The sequence below is a fragment of the Meles meles genome, chromosome 20 (assembly GCF_922984935.1).
Source record: "Meles meles chromosome 20, mMelMel3.1 paternal haplotype, whole genome shotgun sequence".
NCBI classification, from domain to species: domain Eukaryota; kingdom Metazoa; phylum Chordata; class Mammalia; order Carnivora; family Mustelidae; genus Meles; species Meles meles.
The window spans coordinates 18,881,165-18,901,853 of record NC_060085.1 but is presented as its reverse complement, the minus strand read 5'-3'; the positions used below and the strand labels follow the sequence as shown (position 1 = coordinate 18,901,853).

General features: G+C 58.9%; 4 protein-coding genes across 8 annotated transcripts; 2 read left to right on the top strand and 2 right to left on the bottom strand.

Moving 5' to 3' along the window:
- The first annotated feature begins 142 nt into the window (after window positions 1-142).
- IMPDH2 (inosine monophosphate dehydrogenase 2) lies at window positions 143-5,120 on the top strand. The gene is made up of 14 exons (XM_045990656.1): window positions 143-363; window positions 806-854; window positions 1,076-1,177; window positions 1,295-1,369; window positions 1,688-1,894; window positions 2,413-2,500; window positions 2,574-2,773; window positions 2,858-2,948; window positions 3,044-3,139; window positions 4,161-4,304; window positions 4,391-4,535; window positions 4,634-4,777; window positions 4,859-4,942; window positions 5,039-5,120. The coding sequence occupies exons 1-14, from the start codon at window positions 266-268 to the stop codon at window positions 5,058-5,060; spliced, it is 1,545 nt and encodes a 514-aa protein (XP_045846612.1). The 5' UTR covers window positions 143-265; the 3' UTR covers window positions 5,061-5,120.
- Window positions 5,121-5,691: 571 nt separating this feature from the next.
- Window positions 5,692-7,037, bottom strand: NDUFAF3 (NADH:ubiquinone oxidoreductase complex assembly factor 3). The gene is made up of 5 exons (XM_045990658.1): window positions 6,763-7,037; window positions 6,470-6,662; window positions 6,248-6,314; window positions 6,036-6,136; window positions 5,692-5,956 (listed from the first exon to the last, which is right to left on the bottom strand). Exons 1-5 carry the CDS (start codon window positions 6,837-6,839, stop codon window positions 5,840-5,842), a joined length of 555 nt encoding a protein of 184 aa, XP_045846614.1. The 5' UTR covers window positions 6,840-7,037; the 3' UTR covers window positions 5,692-5,839.
- Window positions 7,038-7,994: 957 nt separating this feature from the next.
- Window positions 7,995-12,858, top strand: DALRD3 (DALR anticodon binding domain containing 3). 5 transcript variants are annotated; one of them, XM_045990655.1, is made up of 13 exons: window positions 7,995-8,130; window positions 9,439-10,029; window positions 10,104-10,399; window positions 10,522-10,778; window positions 10,866-10,945; window positions 11,027-11,155; window positions 11,506-11,567; window positions 11,682-11,743; window positions 11,828-11,910; window positions 11,988-12,170; window positions 12,254-12,367; window positions 12,471-12,539; window positions 12,633-12,858. In XM_045990655.1, exons 2-13 carry the CDS (start codon window positions 9,865-9,867, stop codon window positions 12,750-12,752), a joined length of 1,620 nt encoding a protein of 539 aa, XP_045846611.1. In that variant the 5' UTR covers window positions 7,995-8,130; window positions 9,439-9,864; the 3' UTR covers window positions 12,753-12,858. The 5 variants fall into 5 exon arrangements, with proteins under 5 accessions (XP_045846611.1, XP_045846610.1, XP_045846607.1 ...); XM_045990654.1 differs by having other exon boundaries at window positions 12,615-12,858; XM_045990651.1 differs by having other exon boundaries at window positions 12,471-12,858.
- Window positions 12,657-20,594, bottom strand: WDR6 (WD repeat domain 6). Its single transcript, XM_045990648.1, has 7 exons — window positions 20,334-20,594; window positions 14,251-16,732; window positions 14,059-14,142; window positions 13,855-13,971; window positions 13,629-13,747; window positions 12,931-13,529; window positions 12,657-12,798 (listed from the first exon to the last, which is right to left on the bottom strand). Exons 1-6 carry the CDS (start codon window positions 20,431-20,433, stop codon window positions 13,069-13,071), a joined length of 3,363 nt encoding a protein of 1,120 aa, XP_045846604.1. The 5' UTR covers window positions 20,434-20,594; the 3' UTR covers window positions 12,657-12,798; window positions 12,931-13,068.
- Between the last annotated feature and the right edge of the window lie 95 nt (window positions 20,595-20,689).

The window sequence follows — 20,689 nt, the reverse complement described above, 5'->3', positions numbered from 1 at the left end:
AGTAGAACGGGTCACCGTCCTCTGGGAGGGGGCGGCCTCGGGAACACCCAACTTTGTGGCTACACACCTAGGGCGTGCTCTGCGCATGCGTTCCCTCAGCCCCACCCACGAGGTGCGCGGGCTCCGCCTGTTCGTACTACGTCCTGACGTCAGTGACGCGTAGGGCGCAATGACGATAGCGGCGGGTTTATATTGGCGCGGCCCGGACGGCTGAGGCCTCTGCGGCGCGGTCCTCGGGCACACGCGGCTTTGCCCGGCACTGGCCATGGCCGACTACCTGATTAGCGGGGGCACGTCCTACGTGCCAGACGACGGGCTCACGGCACAGCAGCTGTTCAACTGCGGGGACGGCCTCACCTACAAGTGCGGGGCTAGCGGGCTCACCTGGGCGAGGAGAGGGGCGGCGCGCTGGATTGGGAGGCCGGGCGGGGTTTTCCACTGAGCCCGCTTGGACCTGGGCATGGGAGACAGGTTCCGGAGAATCCCCTACCCGTCTCTGGGGCTCCGTTTGATAGATCTGAAGTGGGGCGGGATGGAGGAGGCATCTTGGCAGTGCTTGAGATTTCAAGCTAGAAGCTCCATTCTCTCGGCACATGGAGTTGTCAGGGTGCCAGGGTCGCTGATGACAGCTAGGTGGCAGAAAAGGCCCCGTCTTCATCTCCACCTTGTGATTTGTCTGCCCTGCCTGTGACAAGGGCTAGGTCAGTGCCCTCTAGGCCCAAATGCCTTATGACATCTGTGGGGTTGGAATCTCGGGCCCCCCTAAACCTGAGCCTTAATCCCAATTCGCTCCCCTCCCCCGTAGTGACTTTCTCATTCTCCCTGGGTACATCGACTTCACCGCAGACCAGGTGGTGAGTATGGCCAGAATTTGGGTCCTGAGCATCAAGGTTGGGTAAGATACTTCTCTTCCCTGTCTCTCTGCTACCACAGCAGATCGGACTTGGGGGTGGATTCTATGGAATAGTCTGATTGGCATGCAGGTCATACAGGGCACCTGTTTTATGGAGGACCTGACACCACCCTGAGGCTTTTATGAGGTGCTTTCCCACATTAGCTGGCCATATTTCCTCAGGACCTGACTTCTGCTCTGACCAAAAAGATCACTCTGAAGACCCCACTGGTTTCCTCACCCATGGACACAGTCACAGAGGCCGGCATGGCCATAGCAATGGCGGTGAGCATCGTGGGCGTAAGGACAAAAGGAGGGACCTCACTAACACTCTTCCCCAAAGACACACATAGTCATGCTGCTCCTTGTCACTTTTTCGCTGTCTTTCTGTTTATCATGCAGCTTACAGGTGGTATTGGCTTCATCCACCACAACTGTACACCTGAGTTCCAAGCCAACGAAGTTCGGAAAGTGAAGGTCAGAAGGGCAAGGATCGTGGTCAAGAGCTCCTGGGAATTGCACTGAGGTGGAGTGGGGTGGAAGTGGGGGATTTGTTCTCCTAATTTAGGATCCCTTTTTCCCCACTTGGGCGTTCAATGCCTGAGAAGAGCATGAGACCCTGTGTCCTAAGGCAAGAGAAGAGGACCAGGTGGATAGAACCACCCATGTTTACTATCCCTGGGTTTGAATTGTGCTTTGGTCCTTTGGTACTGCCAGAGGGGGAGTTGGCACAGACCCCAGGCTTCAGACTGATAAAGATGGTTCAGAAATGTTTTTTCTCACCATCCCTTCCAGAAATATGAGCAGGGATTCATTACGGACCCTGTGGTCCTCAGCCCCAAGGATCGAGTGCGGGACGTGTTTGAAGCCAAAGCCCGGCATGGATTCTGTGGTATCCCAATCACCGACACGGGCCGGATGGGGAGCCGCTTGGTGGGCATCATTTCCTCAAGGGACATAGATTTTCTCAAGGAGGAAGAGCACGACCGGTTTTTGGAAGAGGTGGGTGCTACTGACAATGCAAAGCCAAGTTCTGGAAGCCAAGGCTTAAGGTGCGGTTTCTGTTGCCTGAATGGCATTTCTGGGGGTCTCTGCTGTCCAGGAAAGGTGAATGAATGCCCGGCCAAATCTCTGACCCCTTCGTGGGCTTCCTACATCTCTTTCCCACCAAATGCTCTCATTGTGCGCAAGTGTTTGCCAGCATGCATGCTGTGTTGCCGCTCCCAAGGTGGGGGCAGTGCTCAAGGACGAACTTCAGCCTCCTCTCTTGTCGTTGCTCTGGGGGGGCCCTTCTTTCTCCACTATGTAACATTACAGCGTGCTGTGTGTACCACTTCCTTTCTACTCAGTTTTCACCCATGCCACTATTACTGCTGCACTGGCTGTTGGGTTCATTTGAGGAGGGTGGTTTGGGTGCAGGTGTGTGCTCGTGGTGGTTTGTGGAACCTCACCCGAGTCCGGGCGGGGTGTATTGGGAGGTCTGGTCTCTGGGCCCTTCTCACAGCTCCCCTCACTGCTAGATCATGACGAAGAGGGAAGACTTGGTGGTCGCCCCTGCAGGTATCACACTGAAGGAAGCAAATGAAATTCTGCAGCGCAGCAAGAAGGGTGAGTTCTAGAGGCGGGAGGGTTCTGGAAACAAAGACCAGGGTTCTGATTTATGTACCTTCCCTACTCCCAGGAAAGTTACCCATTGTAAATGAAGATGATGAGCTGGTAGCCATCATTGCCCGGACAGACCTGAAGAAGAACCGGGATTACCCACTGGCCTCCAAAGACACCAAAAAGCAGCTGCTGTGCGGAGCAGCCATCGGCACTCATGAAGATGACAAGTATCGGCTGGATTTGCTAGCCCAGGCTGGTGTGGACGTAGTGGTTTTGGTAAGCACTTTGCACAGGCAGGGTGGGGTGGTAGGGACAGCTCTCATACCAGTATGTCTCACTGGGACTTTCTCCTGGTCCCAGGACTCTTCCCAAGGAAACTCCATCTTCCAGATCAACATGATCAAGTACATCAAGGAGAAATACCCCTCTCTCCAAGTTATTGGAGGCAATGGTGAGACTGGGCACCAAAGGGTGTGGGGCAAGAGTTAGGGGAGCTAGGCTCCCCCTCAGACCTTCACACAAGCCTTTCCCTGTTCTTCACTGTAGTGGTCACGGCTGCTCAGGCCAAGAACCTCATTGATGCTGGTGTAGATGCCCTGCGGGTGGGCATGGGCAGTGGCTCCATCTGCATCACCCAGGAAGGTAGGAGATGCTTTGGCGGGGCCCTCAGAGACCCTGGCATCAGCAGGGCCCTTAGTCCCATATGGCCTGGAGCCAAGCGCTCCTGTGGGAACTATACTGAGTCCTCCAGTAGGGGCAGTCCCAGGGCCAAACAGGCCCCTTGGATGGGTGACATGCTGGAAGACGAGTTCGTCATCCCTCACCTGCCACTTCCCTCTGCCTAGCCTGGCCTCCTTGCTCCTGCTCTGCACCCTCTCTAAACTCTGGTCTGTTTGTTTTATTTAGTGGCTCCCAAGATCCCTCCAGACATAAAGTCCCACAGCCCCAAATGCCCTTCTACTGTCAAGGGTTGCTATAGTAAGTCCAGCCCGGCCCACTGGCCCGGCCCAGCTGCCCACTGCCCGGCTGCTTGGTTGACTGTAGCTGTAGCTCCCGGGGTTTGTGGTGCTGATGGGTGGGCAGGGCAAACTGAATGACAGACCACGGTTTTGGGGGCTGCTGGAGAACACAGCTCCTTCCTCTTTCTGGGGTGCTTGTAGGGCAGGACCCCCTTCCCAGGTAGGCCCTAGTTGGCCCACATTTCCTACAGTAGGCACAGCTCAAGGACCAACAAGCCCACTCTTCCCTCCACATGACCACTCCCCTGATCTTGCCTGAGCTACCAACCATGCTGGGAGGAAGGGATGGGCCTCTGGATACTAACTGCACGGTGACCCCCTACCCCCACTTGATATCAGTTGGGTGGGGCTTCTCCTGGCTGCTGACTGCATGTGTCTGAGGCTGCCCTGGGCCATGCACACATGCACGTGCACACGCAGGGTTGAGTGGAGGCCGTCACAGCTGTTTAAAACTCTTGAAGGCAGATGGGGCAGCAGCCATTCCAGACAGGACTCTCAGCCGGGCTGCAGTCCTGATGCAGGTGTAGCAGAATGCATCTGATGTAGGTGTAGCAGAATGCTCCTGGGTGCTGAGTTATGGCCCAGGGCCCCTTGCCTGTCCACACTAATTCCACCCACCTATCTGTTCCTCCATTTCTCAACAGTGTTGGCCTGCGGGCGGCCCCAAGCAACAGCAGTGTACAAGGTGTCAGAATATGCACGGCGCTTTGGTGTTCCTGTTATTGCTGATGGAGGAATTCAAAATGTGGGCCATATTGCCAAAGCCTTGGCCCTTGGGGCCTCCACAGGTGAGGCCCAACACCCAGGGAGTCTGGTGGGATTCCTTCCAGAGTGCCACTCAGGGTCTGTTCCCATCACACCTATTTGTCCATAGTCATGATGGGCTCCCTCCTGGCTGCTACCACTGAGGCCCCTGGCGAGTACTTCTTCTCTGATGGGATCCGGCTAAAGAAATACCGTGGTATGGGCTCTCTTGATGCCATGGACAAGCACCTCAGCAGCCAGAACCGATATTTCAGGTGGGACAGGAAGGTCAGTTACCCTGTACTGATAGCCTTGTACTGATAGGCTCATCCATGCTTTGAACTTGTCTACGTTGCCTTACCTTTCCCTACAGTGAAGCTGATAAAATCAAAGTGGCCCAAGGGGTCTCTGGGGCTGTGCAGGACAAAGGGTCCATCCACAAATTTGTGCCGTACCTGATCGCTGGCATCCAGCACTCCTGCCAGGACATTGGTGCCAAGAGTTTGACTCAAGTCCGGTAAGCCTGGGGAGCCCGGGACATGGATGGAGGAGCTAGTTGGGGGCCAGATGCCTACATCTGACATTTGCCCTTCCTCAGAGCCATGATGTATTCTGGAGAACTCAAGTTTGAGAAGAGAACATCCTCAGCTCAGGTGGAAGGAGGTGTTCACAGCCTCCACTCGTAAGTGACCCTTCTGTGCCCATCCACCCTTGGGGCAGAGCTTTCTGCCATGCCTCCTTCCTCCTGCCCCCACCTCAAAGCTGGTTGTTCTTACAGGTATGAGAAGAGGCTTTTCTGAAAAGGGATACAGCATACCCCCTCAGTTTTTCAATAAAAGTTTGGAAAAAAAAAAGTGATGCTTGATCTTTGATGTCAACAGGCAGGTGTGGCGGCCACTATCACAGATGCATACAACAAACATGACACTCATTTGTAGAGGAAGCCTCAGACCTGAGGTCAGGCTATTCCTCAGATCTGGAAGGAGGTACTAATTCTAAATTCTAAAGTCCCTCCTGTGGCAGCTCACAAGGGAGAGTCTGGCCGGGTCTAGCCAGCCCTGGCTCACAAGGGTTCAGTCTCACATCGTGGCTGCTTAGGACAGGTCATGGAATAGTCCTTGGGGGCTTTGGCCTGACACCCACAGGGCCTCCTGCTTGGCCACAGGGACCAGGTTGAGACCCACATACATATTCTAACGTGAGTTAGAGGATCTTGTGGAGAAAGCACTGAGGTCCTCTCAGAGGTGCGTGTGAGCAAATACATTGATCTGCAGTTTGCAGCAGATGCCTGGACTGCCTCCCACCTCTGAGAAGCTGAGCAGATTGCATAAAAAGGGGATCCCCTGGTTTCTTCTCTCTCACACACACACCCGCACGAGCCCACTGAGCCAGCAGCAGCTCCTGGCCAGCAACACACCTAATACAAAATGGGAAAAGTGGATTAAATTATTAATTTGCTGGCAAGAAAGACAGGTGTTACAGTTCCAAAGAGGAAGGGCTAATGAAAGCGCTGGAAACTCCTGCGCTCTGCCAAAAGTGCCAGGGCCTTCCTGGACAGGTCAGGTCAATTCCTGGCGGTTCATTCTGCAGCTCGTTCTAAGGATGTGAGCGCTGTCCTTCTGGGTGGAGGGATAAGAGCAGCTCCTGTTACTCGGCCTTCATGACACAGGAAGTTGAAAGTGGCACAGGCATTGGGCTGCAAAGAGAAAGCCTACATCAGCTTGGCGAGGGCGAGGCCTGGGTCCCGTTCCGCACTCCCGAGAGGCAGGCCTTACCGTGTCCTGCACTTCCACGGCGATGCCCCGCTGCCTCAGGGCTTGCAGCACCTGGGGCTGCAGCCGTTCGGTGCGGTCTCCGGTGCCCACCACCACAATCTCTAGGGAAAGATGGCGAGGGCTAGCCTCTGGCAGCTCTGTGCAGAGGCTAGGGCGGGTGGCTTTTGGCTTTCTAGGGCTGGAAGCACCTCAGCCCTCCCCTTCTCCAGTACCTATTCGGGGCTCCAGCAACCAGAAGAGAGAGAAGCTTTCTTCCGTGATGTCCCGGTGACTTCCTACCTGTGTTGGGAGGAGGCAGGTTAAACAAGCTCGCGCGGTTTTCCCCAGAGCCCTTACCTGCGCCCCAAACGAGCAAAACGGAAAAGCCCAAGTCGGCGAGGGACAGAATCGGGGGCAGGCCCGGGACTCCGGCCCTCCGCTGCCTCACTGCTCACGTTCCACTGCACCACCGATTGCGGGAGCAGCGCGCAGGGCCCAAACACGCGATTTCCGTTGATCATGAAGCCGCGGCTGCTGTAGCTGTCGATATACATGATCTGCGGGGACTCGCGCTGCAGCAGAGAGATGCGCGTCCTCTCATACAGCTCGTCGTCCGCCGGCGTGAGCCGGTGCCCTCGCCGTGGGGCCCTGCGGAGGGGTGTGCTCAGACTCTAACCGGCCAGGAGGAGCCGGGCCGGGATCGCTGGCCGTGGGGGCGGGGATCGGGGACGCTGGGCCCCGGGCTCACCTCAGCAGCTCCGCAGGGGAAAAGCGTAGCACGGCTCGCGCTCCGCACAGGCCGCGAAGCACGAACGCGGCAACCATGGCTGACCGGCGTGCCTGGATGCCCGCGCCGGGTCAGCGGGGTCGTGGCGGAACCCTCCGCAGCGCGCCCACAGCGCCCCCTAGGTTCCGGAGGGCACCGCGCAGGCCGGCTGCCCCTGCGCGGGATTTTGAGGGATCTGGCCGGTGCCAATTGTCCCAGGAGGGCCCGTCCCCTAGCGCGGCTCCGGTGTCTGCACCTGCCGCCCGCCCCGCCCCGGGCCCCGGCAGACCGTCCTGGGGGAGCCAGACACCTGGTGGCGTGGCCGGCCTCAGAGAGCTGCCTGGGCCCCCGCCGCAGCCTAGTACCCGGCTCTCAGCCATTACGCAGGGCTCCCGGGGCCTGGGGCGGGGCGGCGGCGCACCTGGTCGAATCCCGCACACCTGGCCAGGGCGTGGGGCCAGACTCCAAACCCCTAATCCCAGGCTTTAGGGCGTCGGGTTCCCAGGGCGGGGCGGCAGGCTCAGGTTTCCCTTGCTTTTCCGCGAATCACCCGCCTCCCCAACCGTCGCCCGCGCGACCGTTGGCGTCGCCGCCGCGCGTCTCCTGGGGCGTGGCTGCGCGTGGATTGGCTTGTCGGGAGCGCGAGGGGGCGTGGCTGAGTGGTTTCTCCTTAAAATGGCTCCGAGTCTGCGGCCGGAGCAAGCGGAAGGGGACGCCGCGGTGGGATGATTGTAGCTGTTCGGGTGGGATCGACCAGGCCGAACGGGACCAGCTATTGAACTAGACAGCGGCTGGAGCATCGCCCTGTCGTCGCTCACTATGCTCGCGGCCCGAGAATTCCCCGACCCCTCCCCTCCCCCGTCTTGAGCCGAATCAGAGGGCCTACGGGCGCGACAGTCGCTGGTGCCCGCGCGGCTTTCGGGGATCTCCGCGCCCCCACCGTGTCGTGGCCTCAAGAGAACGTTGACGCGTCTGCTACCCACTGGGCCGGGAGGGAGGTTCGGCACGGCGGAGGACGTTCGCAATGGATTCCCGGGGGTCCCGTCGCCGCCATTGGGCACCCCCCCACCCACCCCCCCACCCAGCGCTCCGGGCGCTGGCAGAGTCACGGGACGAAGGGCCCTGGGTACGGGGGTGTCCCCGAGGCGGGTGCGCGGGTTTACTTCCTCTCCGGCCCCACGAGGGAGCTTCTCTTTTGGCTGATCCCGAAGCTCTCCCCGCCACCGTCACCGCACGGGTGGCCTGGCTTCATGAGACCAACAGGAATAATCCCACCCTGCGGATTTAATCCGGATCGGGACCGGTCCCAGGGGAGGCCCCTACCAATCTTCCTATTGTTTAGGGACCCAGGTGAGCGCCTCGTTCCCACTACACTCGGCTTTACCGCCCACTCCTAGGTCAATCTTCTGGTACTGGGAATGGGGGGCGGGGTGTTTCCTGATCTGGCCCCAGGGTAAGGGACCACCATCCTCCCGGGGTTATCTCCTGCCCCCCCCCGCCCCGCCCACGGCTGGACAGCGGGCAACGGAATCCCAAAAGCAGCTGTTGTCTCCAGAGCATTCCAGCTGCGCTTGGATTTCGTTCCCTGCTCTCCTGCCAGAGCAGCGTCCTGGCCTCGATGGGGTGGGCTAGCCCCTGACCCCCAGACATACTTTACTTGGGTCGCTCTGGTCTTCGCCCCTGTCTCAGGTGCGCTCTCCGGCTGGAAGTGGTGGGCGTAGACGTCGGAGAGCCAGGGTTGTGGTCATCTCTGGAACCTGGAGTAGCATTGACAAGAGAGGTTGGTCTCAGGGCCTTTGGACAGGGCTGCAATGGCGGTGAGTCCCACAGAGCAGGGCCACCCCAGCCCGCAGCTCGCTATAGATAGCCTTTCACTTCCTGGGGAAAACCCACACCAACCGTCTTCGTGTACTGAGAGTAGCTGAAGTCTCCAGCTTGGCCTCCAGCCCCCAGCCCTGTTAGCAGCTGTCCCTGGGTCACGCGACTGCAGAATGGAAAGCGCTTTGGAATGACACGATCACTCCCGTTGAGTGGGCACCCAAGAAGCCATCGGGAATGTCGTGTCCGCCCAGTGCTCTTTCGCCGATCCCAGCAGGGGCCTTGCAGGCCTGCCCCAGAAAGGGATCTTGCCAGACTTCCTTCCCTTAGGATCCCCCTCCTTTCTGAACTCTGGGCACTCTCACTGCTCCAGAGCAGTAATTATGGGTTTCCTGCACTCTGCTCTGTGCTGTGTCAGGTTCGATCTCCATTAAAGAAAATAGAGGAAAAGGGGATTTAAGTTACATTGAAGTGAAAACGAGCCCTCATGGGACAGAGGAGCTTTCTCTCTGTAGTGCAGTGGGATACTCCCAACTGAGAGCAGTCTTTTAGCTGGGTCTTATGGTCACATTGTTTATTTTGCCTACAATGGCTCGTTGCCTAAACCAGGCCAGAGTATCCCTGATAATGTACACAAGGTTAAAAGAAAAGCATTAGAAACTGGTAATTCTGGAAAGTATTGTGTTGGTTCTAATTCCACAAAAATCAAGAGAAGAATTTCTACCAGAGTACACATTTATCCGGAGTAAAGACGACCCAAATCGCAAAGGAGGAAATGGTTGTAAATAACCTGAAGGCGCAGAACACAGATTCCTTCAAAACAAGATTTTTTTTTCTTAGGAGGTCGTGAAAATGGCTTTAATGTTAGCTGCCCTATTCCGCTGACAATTCACTTGGAACTTTTGACGTTTGATCAAGTGTCAAATGTGGGGAATGAAACGTTATCACAAATAGGTAAGATTTCGATGAGCGAAAGGGTCGGGTCTGGGCCCCACCCGGTAGCGAGGATCCTTTCCCGGGCTGCTAATGCCGGTGACGACGGCGGAACTCTAGGCCTAAGGCGGACCTCGCGGGGCCGGGGCCGGGCAGGCGGGCCACGCAGAGGAAGTGCTGGGGCCGAAGGTCGAAAGCGTCCGCCACCGTTCCCTGCGGCGCACCTGTCCGCTCAGGTATCTCCACCGGATAGGCGCCCCAGCCAGTCGGCACTCCCGGAAGCTCGGCCTCCAGACGCTTGTCTTCCGGTTCCGCCGGCTCCTTCCGGTCACCATGGCGACAGGGCGCCTGGGGGTCGGAGAAACGCTAGGGGCCCTCAACACGGCCCTGGGGCCTGGCGAGCCCGTGTGGTTTAAGGAGACGCGTGCCCGCCACCTGCGCGCCCGAGACTTCCTGGCGCCGCGGCCCGCGCTGCAAGCGCGCTTCGGGGACGGACAGGTGGGCGCCAGCGGGGCGGGGATGTGCGGCCAGGGGCAGCGTCGCAACCCGCTTCACCGCCCTTCCTCCTGCAGGTGCCTGAGCATGTGGTCCGTGCGGTCGCCGGCCTGCAAGGCCCCGGCGTGGCCCCGGTGCTGCGCTGCGAGCCGACGCCCGCGGGTCTGGCACTCCAGCTGCAGCGGCCCGCCGTCTTCGAGCGCGTGCTCGGAGCCGTGACCGCCTATGCCGCGCCCGCCGCGCCCGCCGCGCCCGGCCTGCGCGTCCTCCTGCACTGCCCGGCGCTGCGCGGCGACCCTGGCGCGCTCCGCTTGAGCCAGCTGCGCGCTGTGCTCGTGGCCGATCACTTGGCGCGAGCTCTGCGCGCTCATGGGTGAGCGCGCCGCGGGACCAGAACCGGCCCGGGTGGCGACCTGGGCCTGGAGCCGCTGCGGGAGGGAAGGGGGTGGAGCTGCGCCGGGCGCTCGGGCTGAGACGGCCGTCCTCGTTTCCCAGGGCGAGTGTGCGGTTGGTGCCCGCCGTGCGGGACCCGCACATGCGGGCCTTCCTGCAGCAGCTGCTCGTGGACTGGCCCGCTGCCTCCGAGAAAGCCGCCACCGAAGCCCTGAGGAACCTCCCAATGGCAGAGCTTAGCCCCGCCCCGGACGGAGGAGCCCTGCCCCCTGGCGTCCTGGGCACAGTGTGCCTGAAGGAGGTGATGCGAGAACGGGGATGCGCAGCTGGCTACGACCCCAATGTGGACAAGTGTCTGGGTAGGAGCCGGAGCTTCGCAGGGTCGTTGGGAAGATGGGGACCGTGTGCTCCTGACCAGTCTCAACGCCCCTGTGCTCTGTCTGCAGTGACCGAGGATCTGCTCTCCGTGCTGGCAGAGCTGCAGGCAGCTGTCCGCCACTGGCCTGGGGACGGCCCTCCGGACCTGGTTAGTGACTGACGCCCACCCTGTAGGCCTCTAGCAAGCTGCGCCCTGTGCCCGCCCGGTGACCATCCTCCTACCCTGTAGGCCGTCGCCCCAGATGCTGATGCGGAGGGCTGCATGGTCCTACACGTGGTGAGCTGTGAGGAGGAGTTCCAGCAGCAGAAGTTGGACTTGCTCTGGTGGAAGCTGGATGAGCAGGCTCCTCGCACACAGGTGGGTTGGGGATGCTGGAGCGCCCCCTCCCTCCACCAACCCAGGGCCCTTGCAAACCCATCAAGGGGCACAGGGGCCCATAGGGGACATTTGACCGTGAGGGAGACGTTAGCTGAGTGGGGACTTGCAGCTTCTGTAGCGTCCTGGGAAAAGGCGGGGTCTGGAGGCGCTTTCCAGAGAACACTGAACAGCTTGGGGAAGCTGGGCTGTGTGCTGAAGGGTGGGCTTGGGAGCGAGGCCCAGAGCTTGATGGCAAAAGGCTGGGGGAGTCCAGGCACCAGGTTTAGGTTGAGAGATTTATTGCTGGCGGTGTCGCCACCTGGGCTAAGCGCCTGTTCTCTCCCTCACAGAAGCACCTGGTCTGTGGCCCAGTGAAAGCAGCTAGTGCCCTGACGGCCCCCGAGTACTATGAGTGAGTCAGGCTGGAAGGGAGGCTACCAAGTCAGGGTCGTCAAGGTAGGGGGGACCGCCTGTCCCGGGAGGTGCCCCCCCGGCAGACCCTCGGCTCACTGTGCTCCTCATGCAGGCTCCGGCACGCCCAGGTGTGCAAGGCGGCAGCCCTGAAGCGTGGCAGGGAGCTCGGCCAAGGTGCGTGCGGGGGTGCTGGTTTGGTGGCGGGGGGACGGGTCCTCCACTTCTGTCTGCCCAGACCGACGGACTCAACTCCCTCAGACCCAACCTGGACAGAGGTCTTCAGCGTTCTGTCTGCAGCCACCATCAAGTTTGAGATGCTCAGCACAGCTCCACAGAGTCAGGTAAGCCCGGGGGCCCGACAGGATCAGGCTTGTGGAACAGATGGTGTCATGCCTGCAGCTGTGTCCCCGTTCCTCAGCTCCTCCTGACCCTGGCCGACGGCAGCATTTCCACAAAGGGCACCAAGAGCGGCACCTTCGTCATGTATAACTGTGCCCGTCTTGCCACACTATTTGAGGGGTACAAGCACAGCACGGAACAAGGTCTGTACCCCACTTTTCCACCTGTGAACAGTCTTGATTTCTCACTGCTACAGGATGAGGTGAGTGTCGTCCTGGGTAGCTGGGCACCTGCAGGAGGTTGGGACCTCCCCTCCCAGCACCCTTCTCCACCCCCACCCCCCAGGGCGAGTGGCTGCTGCTCTTCAATGGCGTGCTCCCCTTCCCAGAGCTGCTGAGCCAGACTGCAGCCCTGGCGTGCGCAGCCCCGGGGTTCCACGCGACTGCGCGCACTGAGATGGTGAGGCAGAGAAGCCCAGCATGGACACTGCACGTTTGATGCTTTATTCTGGGCTGGGCACAAGATCAGAGAGACCGGCCGGTGACTCAGTCTCTGTCTCTAGATGTGCAAGTTCCTGGTTCAGCTCAGCATGAATTTCAGCTCATATTATAACCGCGTACACATCCTAGGGGTAAGTACACAGCACGGGGGGCGGGGGGGAGGGAGCTTGCAGGGGTGCAAGGGCAGCAAAGGAGGAGACCAGCAGGCCCCTTCTCTCCTCCAGGAGCCTCGACCACACCTGTTTGGTCAAATGTTTGCCCGTCTCCAGCTTCTGAGGGCTGTGCGTGAAGTGCTCCATGCTGGCCTAGCCACGCTGGGTCTCCCTCCATTGAACCACATCTAAGGCCACAGAGATCTCAATAACTAGGAATGTTTACAAAAGTCATCACCTGAAAAAAAGATACCATGATCTTATTAGAGACGTGGAGCCAAAATAAATTGCTTCTGTTCCATACAAAGTCTGGTCCTGTTTGTAGGCAGGGGGGTGTGTTTTTGGTCGGCCTGAACAGCCCCCAACTCACCTCTAGCTCCTGCTCTGAAGTCAGGAACCCGCGGCTGCCGCCTCCCTTCACACCGGGCATGGGCACAGACGGTCACTCCTGTTCCACCCCGTCTGCGAGCAGGTCCCATGCCCGGCACGCCGGCCACCGCGGGACACCTTAATCATACCAGTTGTAAACCTCAAGCCCTTGGCCCGCAAGAGCACAGCGGTGGCCAAACTCAGGGCTTACAGGCCAGCAGTCCATGTCTGCCACATCTGGGACATGGTACACGGTACTGTTCATGAAGGTGGGCTCACCATGCCCCAGACGCCAAAAGGTCAGCCGCTGGTCGATGGAGGCGGAGACCATGAGGCTTGGGCTTAGGATCTTGAGGCCTGTCACGTGGGCAGCGTGTGCACAGGGGATGGAGTATTCCTGTAGCACATGCAGCTGGGGCACCAGCTCAGCACCCCCCACGGCCTCCTCCAGCTCCGGTGTCTCCACAGCCAGCACAAAGACATGAAGGGAGCCATCCTCACTGCCGCTGGCCACAAGATGGCCCTCACGGATGGGCAAGGTGTGCAGGCTGTTGACACCACAGCTGTGAGCCTGGAGAGTCAGGCAGGGGGTCCCCAGCCCTGAAGGAAGAAGATGGTTGTCAGGGCCCAGCCTGCCACACGGGTGAAGGGCAGTGGGAGGTGGGGAGGGACAGCCATGGCTGCACACTGGCTACTCACGGTGGGGAAGCCCAGGGTCTGCCGGAGGCTCCAGGGCAGTGGAGCCGTGGTCCAGCACGGCAGTGAGATCCCAAAAGGCCAAGTTGCCATCAGTGGCGGCGCTGCATAGGAAGAGCCTCCTGGGAGCCAGGGACAGGCAGCTGGGTCAGCGAGCGGGGCGGAGAGCAACAGGGGACACCCCCCCGCCACCTGCACCCACATAAGCCCGCCAGGCAGCCCCTCTCACCGTCGCTGGTTGGGGGCCTCGTGGGTAAAGGAATGGACCTTGAGGACACACCGCTTGTGGTGGAAGGTTTCAGCCAGGAGCTGCAGCCGCCGCCCCGAGTCCTGCAAAAGGAAGAGCCTGGGGGGCGGAGGGTGGCCCAGCTCAGAGCCCATTCCTGACAGCCTTCCAGCCCTCACCTCTTGGCCCAAGGCCCTCTGCTCTCACCTCACTGCGCCATCACTGCAGGCTGCAGCCACAAGGGGGCCAAGGCCAGGCCGGTCGAGTTCACACACAGCCAGGGACATGTACCTGCAGAGACAACATCGGCAGGCTATTAGGGGAGGCCTGGGAACAGCGGCGGGGGGCTTGCCCTCTGGGCCACCACTCTGTGCTCCCGCCTCCCAGTGTGCACATCACCTGGTCTCCGGGTCCACCTTGACCATCCGGTGCCGACTGCGCTGGCGGTCCCAGTACTCATCCAGCCGGTGGGACGAAAGGTGCATGACGTGGCAGGCGAGACGGCTTGGGGTGCCAGGGTCTGGGGTGACCATGAGGCTGAAGCAGTGCATCTCAGCCCGGCCCCCCGCAGACACCACATGAGCAGTCAGGCCTGGCCGAGGATCCTGAGGGCCACCCGGGGTACCGACGCCCCACACAGCCAGGGCACGCACAGACGAGATATGATTACACACTGCTGTCAGTGCGTGGGCCGAGCCAGTGACGGTGGGGAGTGCCAGGACACAGACAGTAGTGTCCTCACTGCACGTGATCACGATGTCGGTCAGGCCCGGCCCCTCGCTGCCAGGCTCCAGGTAGTCGGGCTGCATGAAGCCGGGCACCTCAAACTCGGGCCCCAGAGTGATGGTGCCCACACGCTTCACGCAAGTGATCTCACGACCGTGCAGGCTCTCCCGGAGAATCACGTGCGGCCGGGTGCAGCCACCCAGAGCGCGGTAGAGCATGACATCCCCATCCTTGAGGTAGGCAAAAGCCATAGCCGCCTCAGTATCAGAGAAGGCCCAGGAGCGGTGCCCTCCACCACAGTTGACGATGTGCAGCTTTTCGTGTGACCGGGGACTCCACACAACAAACTCATTGGCATGGAAACCCAGGATGACCATACTCCCGTCGGCCATCATGCGGAGCCCAGCCACCCAGTTCATGCCTCGACAGGACTTCTGCCTCAGGACAGGCTGCAGCTGGCCACCTCGCACAAAGAGCTGGTAGTAGGCGCCATCGCGCCCTGTGGTATACACGTAGCCACCATGGCAGGTGACTGATGTCACACCCTGCTTCCCATGCAGAGAAGGGAGGGTGGACACAGGGCCCCACTCGGTCGAGGCGGTCTCATCCCCATCACTGCCGCTACCTGCTTCAAGTGCTCCAGCGATAGCTCCCACCTTGCCGCCAACCCCAAGATCCTTGAGCAGGGCTGGTCTGGAGGGAAACAGCAACACAGAGCCCCGGCGGTCCCCAAACACTAGGAAGTCACCAGGGGGTAAGAAGGCACTGCATGTGTGCCATCTCTGCTTGCTGGGAGGCAGTAGGTACCGGCAACGTTCCTTTACAAAGATGGCTTTGCCAGAGGGCGCGGCTGAGATTTCCATGCAAGCCACCACACCACCAGGGCCCGATGCCAGCAACAGGAGTTCCTCGTAGCCACGCAGGGCCCAGCTCAGACTATGCACTTTCCCACGGAACAGGGTCAAGTCCACAGCTGCAGTTGGAGTATTGATGGGGACCACCTTGACACGACCCTCCCCATTGGCCAAAGCACAAAGTCCAAAACCCTCAGGACCAGGGGCTGCCTCCAGGAGGCAGTAGGACTGGAAGCGCTTGTCCTCCAGCAGCTGCTCCCAGCACTTGACCTCGAGGTCGTAGAGATACAGGGCTCCTGTATCAGTCACTGCCAGTAGTCGCCAGGAGCCAGCCAGCGTCACAGCCTTGAGGGTACCTGGCCGACTACGGGACTTGAAGCAGAGAGCTGAGACCCCTGAACCCGGGTACCCACGCCCTACCAGGTGCCACAGACGGATGCCTGAGTCATCACCCCCGGTGACCACCCAGGCTTGCCTCTCATGGGCAGCTACAGCCCGGATCCCACGACCCTGGTGGCCCCGAAAGGCCTGAAGGATCTCCCCTTCATGGCTCCATACCAAGCAGACACAGTCCTCTCCTGCACTGATAAGGTAATTCTCTAGAAGCTTGACCTGCCACACACGGGCGCTGTGTCCAAAGCAGTGCCCAATATTCTGTACCCGACCCCCAGGCACCCGCAGGTCACCCACCTTCCAGATGCGGACACTTCGGTCTTCTGAAGCTGTGGCCAACAAGCCCTTGCTTTCCAGGTACGACATGCTGAAGATGACACCCACATGCCCACTGACTCGTCGGTCTGGGGCCACAGGCTTATTGTCTATTAAAGCAGCTGCTGGATACCAGACAAGGAGCTGATTGGAAACTGCCCCTGCCACTATGGTCAGCTCCTTCCAGGTATCTCCGATCAGACAGGCTGAGGAGAGGGTGCACCTGTCTGTGCAGGGCACGTCCTGCAGCATGCACCCTACCACGGGGTCGTACAGCACTACCGAGTTATGGCCCAGGGCCAAGGCCACGTTGCCCTCAAGCCAACGTGCATCCCAGATCCAGTCAGACATGTTCCACAGGCCAGAGCGCCAGAGCTCCCGGAAGCGGCCCTGTCCCCAGCTAACTTTCACAATTCGCAGTCCCTTGCTCCCAAACACAGCCACCATAGCCTCCAAGTCAAGGTCTCCATTTGGTTCTGGTCGCACCCGGAACCCATGGATAAGATAGTGGCCAAGCAGGTTCTGCACACGCTTCATCATCCGCAGGTGGCCACCAAAATCCAGGCTGTACACCAGGACATCCGGCCCCTCACCTAGACAGAAGCACAGAGTCACATCAGAACCTCACCCAATGGGGCATCCGGGTGGCTCAGTCAGTGTGCATCCGCCTTCCGCTGGGGTCCTGATCGGGACTGGGCCCATCCGGCTCCCTATTCAGTAAGAAGCGCATGCGTCCCTCTCTCTGCCCCTCCTCCCTCTGCCTGTGCTTTCTCTTGCAAATGAATAAATAAAATCTTAAGATCATTTGCAAGAGAAAGCACAGGCAGAGGGAGGAGGGGCAGAGAGAGAGGGGGAAGCAGGCTTCTGGCTAGACAGAGAGCCCAATGCGGGCTTGATCCCAGGACCCTGAGCTCATGACCTGAGCCGAAGGCAGAGGCTTAACCCACTGAGCCACCCAGGCGCCCCAATAAATAAAACCTTAAAAAAAAAAAAAAAGGAACCTCACTCTGCCAAACCATGAAGAGATGGGGGCAGGGAAAACCCAGGCACATAGTACAGCCTGTGAATGCATTAGAACACACAATCCGGCTGGCTTGAACCCTGGAAAATCCTTGGCTTCAGCTTCAGCTGGACTTCCGTGTTGACTTTCTGACACCTTCCAGGGGCTCCAGACACTCAGTTCAACCTGGCTTCCTCAAACACTGCCTCTGCCTCATCCCACCTGACTTCTCATGCTTCCTGCAGGAACTCTCGAAGCCTCTGTCCCAAACCTGCAGCCACATCTACCTCTACACACAGTCTTCCCACTCTCCCTCCCCAAGAGAAAAGGTTGTTCCCCAAAGGTGATCCTCCCACCTTGGGGCCACAGCAGAACCCCTCTGGATTTCCAAGAGCTTCTTCCTTGAGGCTCAGATGTGAGCATGTTCAACACCAACAGGAAAAACCAGGAGAGGGAGCCCCCACTTTGGCAGCCACGACTCCCATGACCCTTACCTGCCTTCCGGCTGCCCTGTGGGCCCCTCTCACTCTACTAGCTTACTTTCAAGCTCTCTCAATGCTCCTCACTCCACTGATTGCTCCACTGACCACTACCACCCTCTATCCAGCTCCAGCCCCAAACCAAGAAGCTCACCGCTTATTCCGCTCAACTTCCCACATCTTCTCATGTTCTCAGTTGCCTAGTCCCATGTGCTCATTTTCTAAAGATTTTTCAAATCCTCCCCCACCACAGTGACTTTTGTCCAGGGTGTCTATCACGTGTTAAGCTAGATGACACTGGCAGTCCCTCATGCCCTTCTTTGCCAGCAATCTCCATCTTTCAATAGATAGGCGTTAAGCATCGATCATAAACCAGACAAGGAACTATACACACTGGAGTAGTGAGTAAGACGAGCACAGACCCAGGCTCCGGGCCATCAGGCAGACACTAAACAGTATCACCCAAGTAACCTACGTTGTTGTAACTTTGGTAAGTTCCAGGAAAGAATTATACTTTACTTTAATTTACTTTACTTTGCTTTGCTATAAGAGAGGGAAATCTACTCCACTGATTTCCCCTCCAGAAGACATTTGGCAATATCTGGAGGCATTTCTAGTTGTCACAACTGGGAGTTATGCTAACTGGAATCTAGGAATAGAAGCCAGGGATGCTGCCAAATATCCTGCAAATCACAGACAGCCCCTCACTCAAAAATGATCTGGGCCAAAAGGTCAGTAGTGCCGAGACTGTGAAACTCCGGTGTCATCCATGCAACTTGGTGTCAGGGGAAGCCACCTGGAGAACGTAACATTTAGGCTGAGGAATCAACAACCAGTGGTAACCAGAGGAAGAGCAGGCGTGGGGGAGATGGGTGATCCTTTCTTGGATAGATAGCAAGCTGAATGGCCCTGAGGGGAGCAAGAACTCTAGGTTGTGTGGTTGGAATAGGAAACAAAGGGGTCAGTGATGGCTTGAGAGAATGCGGCTGAGGCGATCGGGAGCCAAAGCTGCCATGTCTCCAATGACGGCAATAAGGTAGAGAAACAGACAGATGCTAAAGTATGAAGTCAAAATCAACCAGACTGGCTTGGGGACGGAGGGAGATGCTTGGGCTGGAGCACCTGAGCGGCTGCTGTTCTCCCTGTTCAGCTGGAGCATCCAGCAGGACTTCAATCTGAAGGCACCTATGCACTTGGGCCTGGAACTCACGAGCAGAGAAGGCTGGAAACTGAGATTACAGGTGCACATGGATGGAATGTGAGAACTGTAGCAATTTAAAAGTCACTTTGGAAATCACAGGAGCAGGGGAATTCACTTGATGAGCTTTCTAACCTGCATTTCCCATGCCATTTCCCCATTTAAAACCCTTCACAAGGCCTCTCTCCATCATCATAAAGTCAGATCTAGGTATAAAATGGTCTAGCCGCAGCTCATTTCTCCAGCCTCTTCTCCCAGACCCCACCCCTGCTCAGCCTCACAGGAACTCTCTCCCCCTGCCCCCAAAGTGATAAATTCTGTCTCAAGGACTTTGGCATGCTTACCTTCTGCCAGGAACTCACCTCTTCTCTTCTCCTAGCTCATTCTTGTGATTCTTTGGGTTTCTGCCTACTTATCCCCTCCCTCAGCCTTAGGAGTTTAACCCGTGGTAGGAACCTTGGGCTTCCAGAGCCCCCATATCTAGGCCACCCCTCCACACACTCAAAACCACCCTCTTAGGATAGGAAGCAGCTCTCTCAAGGCTTGAAACCAATGCCCTGCCTCAGGGCCCTTAAAAAAACAGCAGCACCACCATCAGTCACCAGTGGCTTTCCGTTAGGTCTGGATGCTCTCCAGGGGTCTGCTGCTTCAGGTCCCAGGCTTTCATGTTTTGTTTTGTTGAAGATTTTATTTATTTATTTGACACAGAGAGATCACAAGTAGGCAGAGCATCAGGCAGAGAGAGGGGAAGCAGGCTCCCCGCTGAGCAGAGAGCCCGATGCGGGGTGCTCGATCCTAGGACCCTGTGATCATGACCTGAGCCAAAGGCAGAGGCTTAACCCACTAAGCCACCCAGGCACCCCAGGTCCCAGGCTTTTGATGGCCTATGCTTCTCGACCTGACCTCCCCCTAAAGGCCATCAACGTTCGATCTCCTGGATGCAACCATCTGAGAAAGGGCCTCAGCGTCTGCCTCCCCAAGCACTGGCCCACTCTGAAAGGTCTCAACCTTGGTTTCCCGCTACCTCATCCTCGTAGTCCCCACCTTCCAAGGAGGAGCCTCACCCGCCCCTGGGAGCCCACAGCCCCGCCTACTGGGCCCCGCCCTCCCCCGAGAGCCCACACCACAGACCGCCCCCTGGGCCCGCCCACCTTGAGGGGGGCTTACCCTCACCCTTCCCTCCTGGCTCCCCGCAGGGGCCACACACCGCCCTCCCTCCCTGCCCCGCCTCCCAAGCCACTGCGTTTCCCCGCATTTTCCCGCGGCCCCAGCGTCTTTTGCACGTCAGCTGCATGTTGCGAAGGAACTCGATAGCCACATCGTTGGTTTTTTTTTTTTTTTGTCTCCGGGGGCTCCTCCGGCCGGGCCTCCAGCCCGCCATCTCCTGGGCTCCCGCCCACGTCGGTCAGGCTTCATCCCGCCACCCGTCCTCCTCCTTGCGGGCATCCCTTTGTTCTGATGGTCCCGCCCCCTTAGAGCGCCCGGTTTCTTCTCCGCTAACGCACACCAAACCTCACCCGCCAGCAGCCGATCCCCCACGCACTCCAGACCCGTGACCGGGAGGAGCATGAGCTCCGAGGTTGCCCGCGGCCAGACGTAGTCCTCGTGAGCGTCCATGTCGATCCTCGAGCCGCTGCGACAGCCTTTGGCCAAGAAGGGAGCTAGCGCTCTCGCGAGACGAGCCTTCCTCGCGCGCAGCAGAGCCGGTCTGCACCGGCCTTAGCAACAGGTAGCGGAGCTCAGGGTCGCCCACGGCCGGTGTCCAATCACGACCCTTCGCCCCACGAAATCCATCTCGTCATTGGCGAGACCGTCCTCGCCCCTCCCCCTGACGTGATGCTCGCCAAGCGCAGCCGCGGGCTCCCACTGGCCC

Coding starts and splice junctions, on each gene's coding strand:
- IMPDH2 (XM_045990656.1), top strand. CDS start 266: ATGGCCGACTACCTGATTAGCGGGGGCACGTCCTACGTGCCAGACGAC. Junction 855..1,075: donor ACTTCACCGCAGACCAGGTG/GTGAGTATGGCC, acceptor ATATTTCCTCAG/GACCTGACTTCTGCTCTGAC. Junction 2,501..2,573: donor TCTGCAGCGCAGCAAGAAGG/GTGAGTTCTAGA, acceptor CCCTACTCCCAG/GAAAGTTACCCATTGTAAAT.
- NDUFAF3 (XM_045990658.1), bottom strand. CDS start 6,839: ATGGTTGCCGCGTTCGTGCTTCGCGGCCTGTGCGGAGCGCGAGCCGTG. Junction 6,315..6,469: donor AATCGGTGGTGCAGTGGAAC/GTGAGCAGTGAG, acceptor CTCCCAACACAG/GTAGGAAGTCACCGGGACAT. Junction 5,957..6,035: donor CCGTGGAAGTGCAGGACACG/GTAAGGCCTGCC, acceptor TTCTCTTTGCAG/CCCAATGCCTGTGCCACTTT.
- DALRD3 (XM_045990651.1), top strand. CDS start 9,865: ATGGCGACAGGGCGCCTGGGGGTCGGAGAAACGCTAGGGGCCCTCAAC. Junction 10,779..10,865: donor CAATGTGGACAAGTGTCTGG/GTAGGAGCCGGA, acceptor CTCTGTCTGCAG/TGACCGAGGATCTGCTCTCC. Junction 11,911..11,987: donor GCACAGCTCCACAGAGTCAG/GTAAGCCCGGGG, acceptor CCCGTTCCTCAG/CTCCTCCTGACCCTGGCCGA.
- WDR6 (XM_045990648.1), bottom strand. CDS start 20,433: ATGGACGCTCACGAGGACTACGTCTGGCCGCGGGCAACCTCGGAGCTC. Junction 16,733..20,333: donor GGGGGATCGGCTGCTGGCGG/GTGAGGTTTGGT, acceptor GCTTCTGTCTAG/GTGAGGGGCCGGATGTCCTG. Junction 13,972..14,058: donor TGCAGTGATGGCGCAGTGAG/GTGAGAGCAGAG, acceptor TCCGCCCCCCAG/GCTCTTCCTTTTGCAGGACT.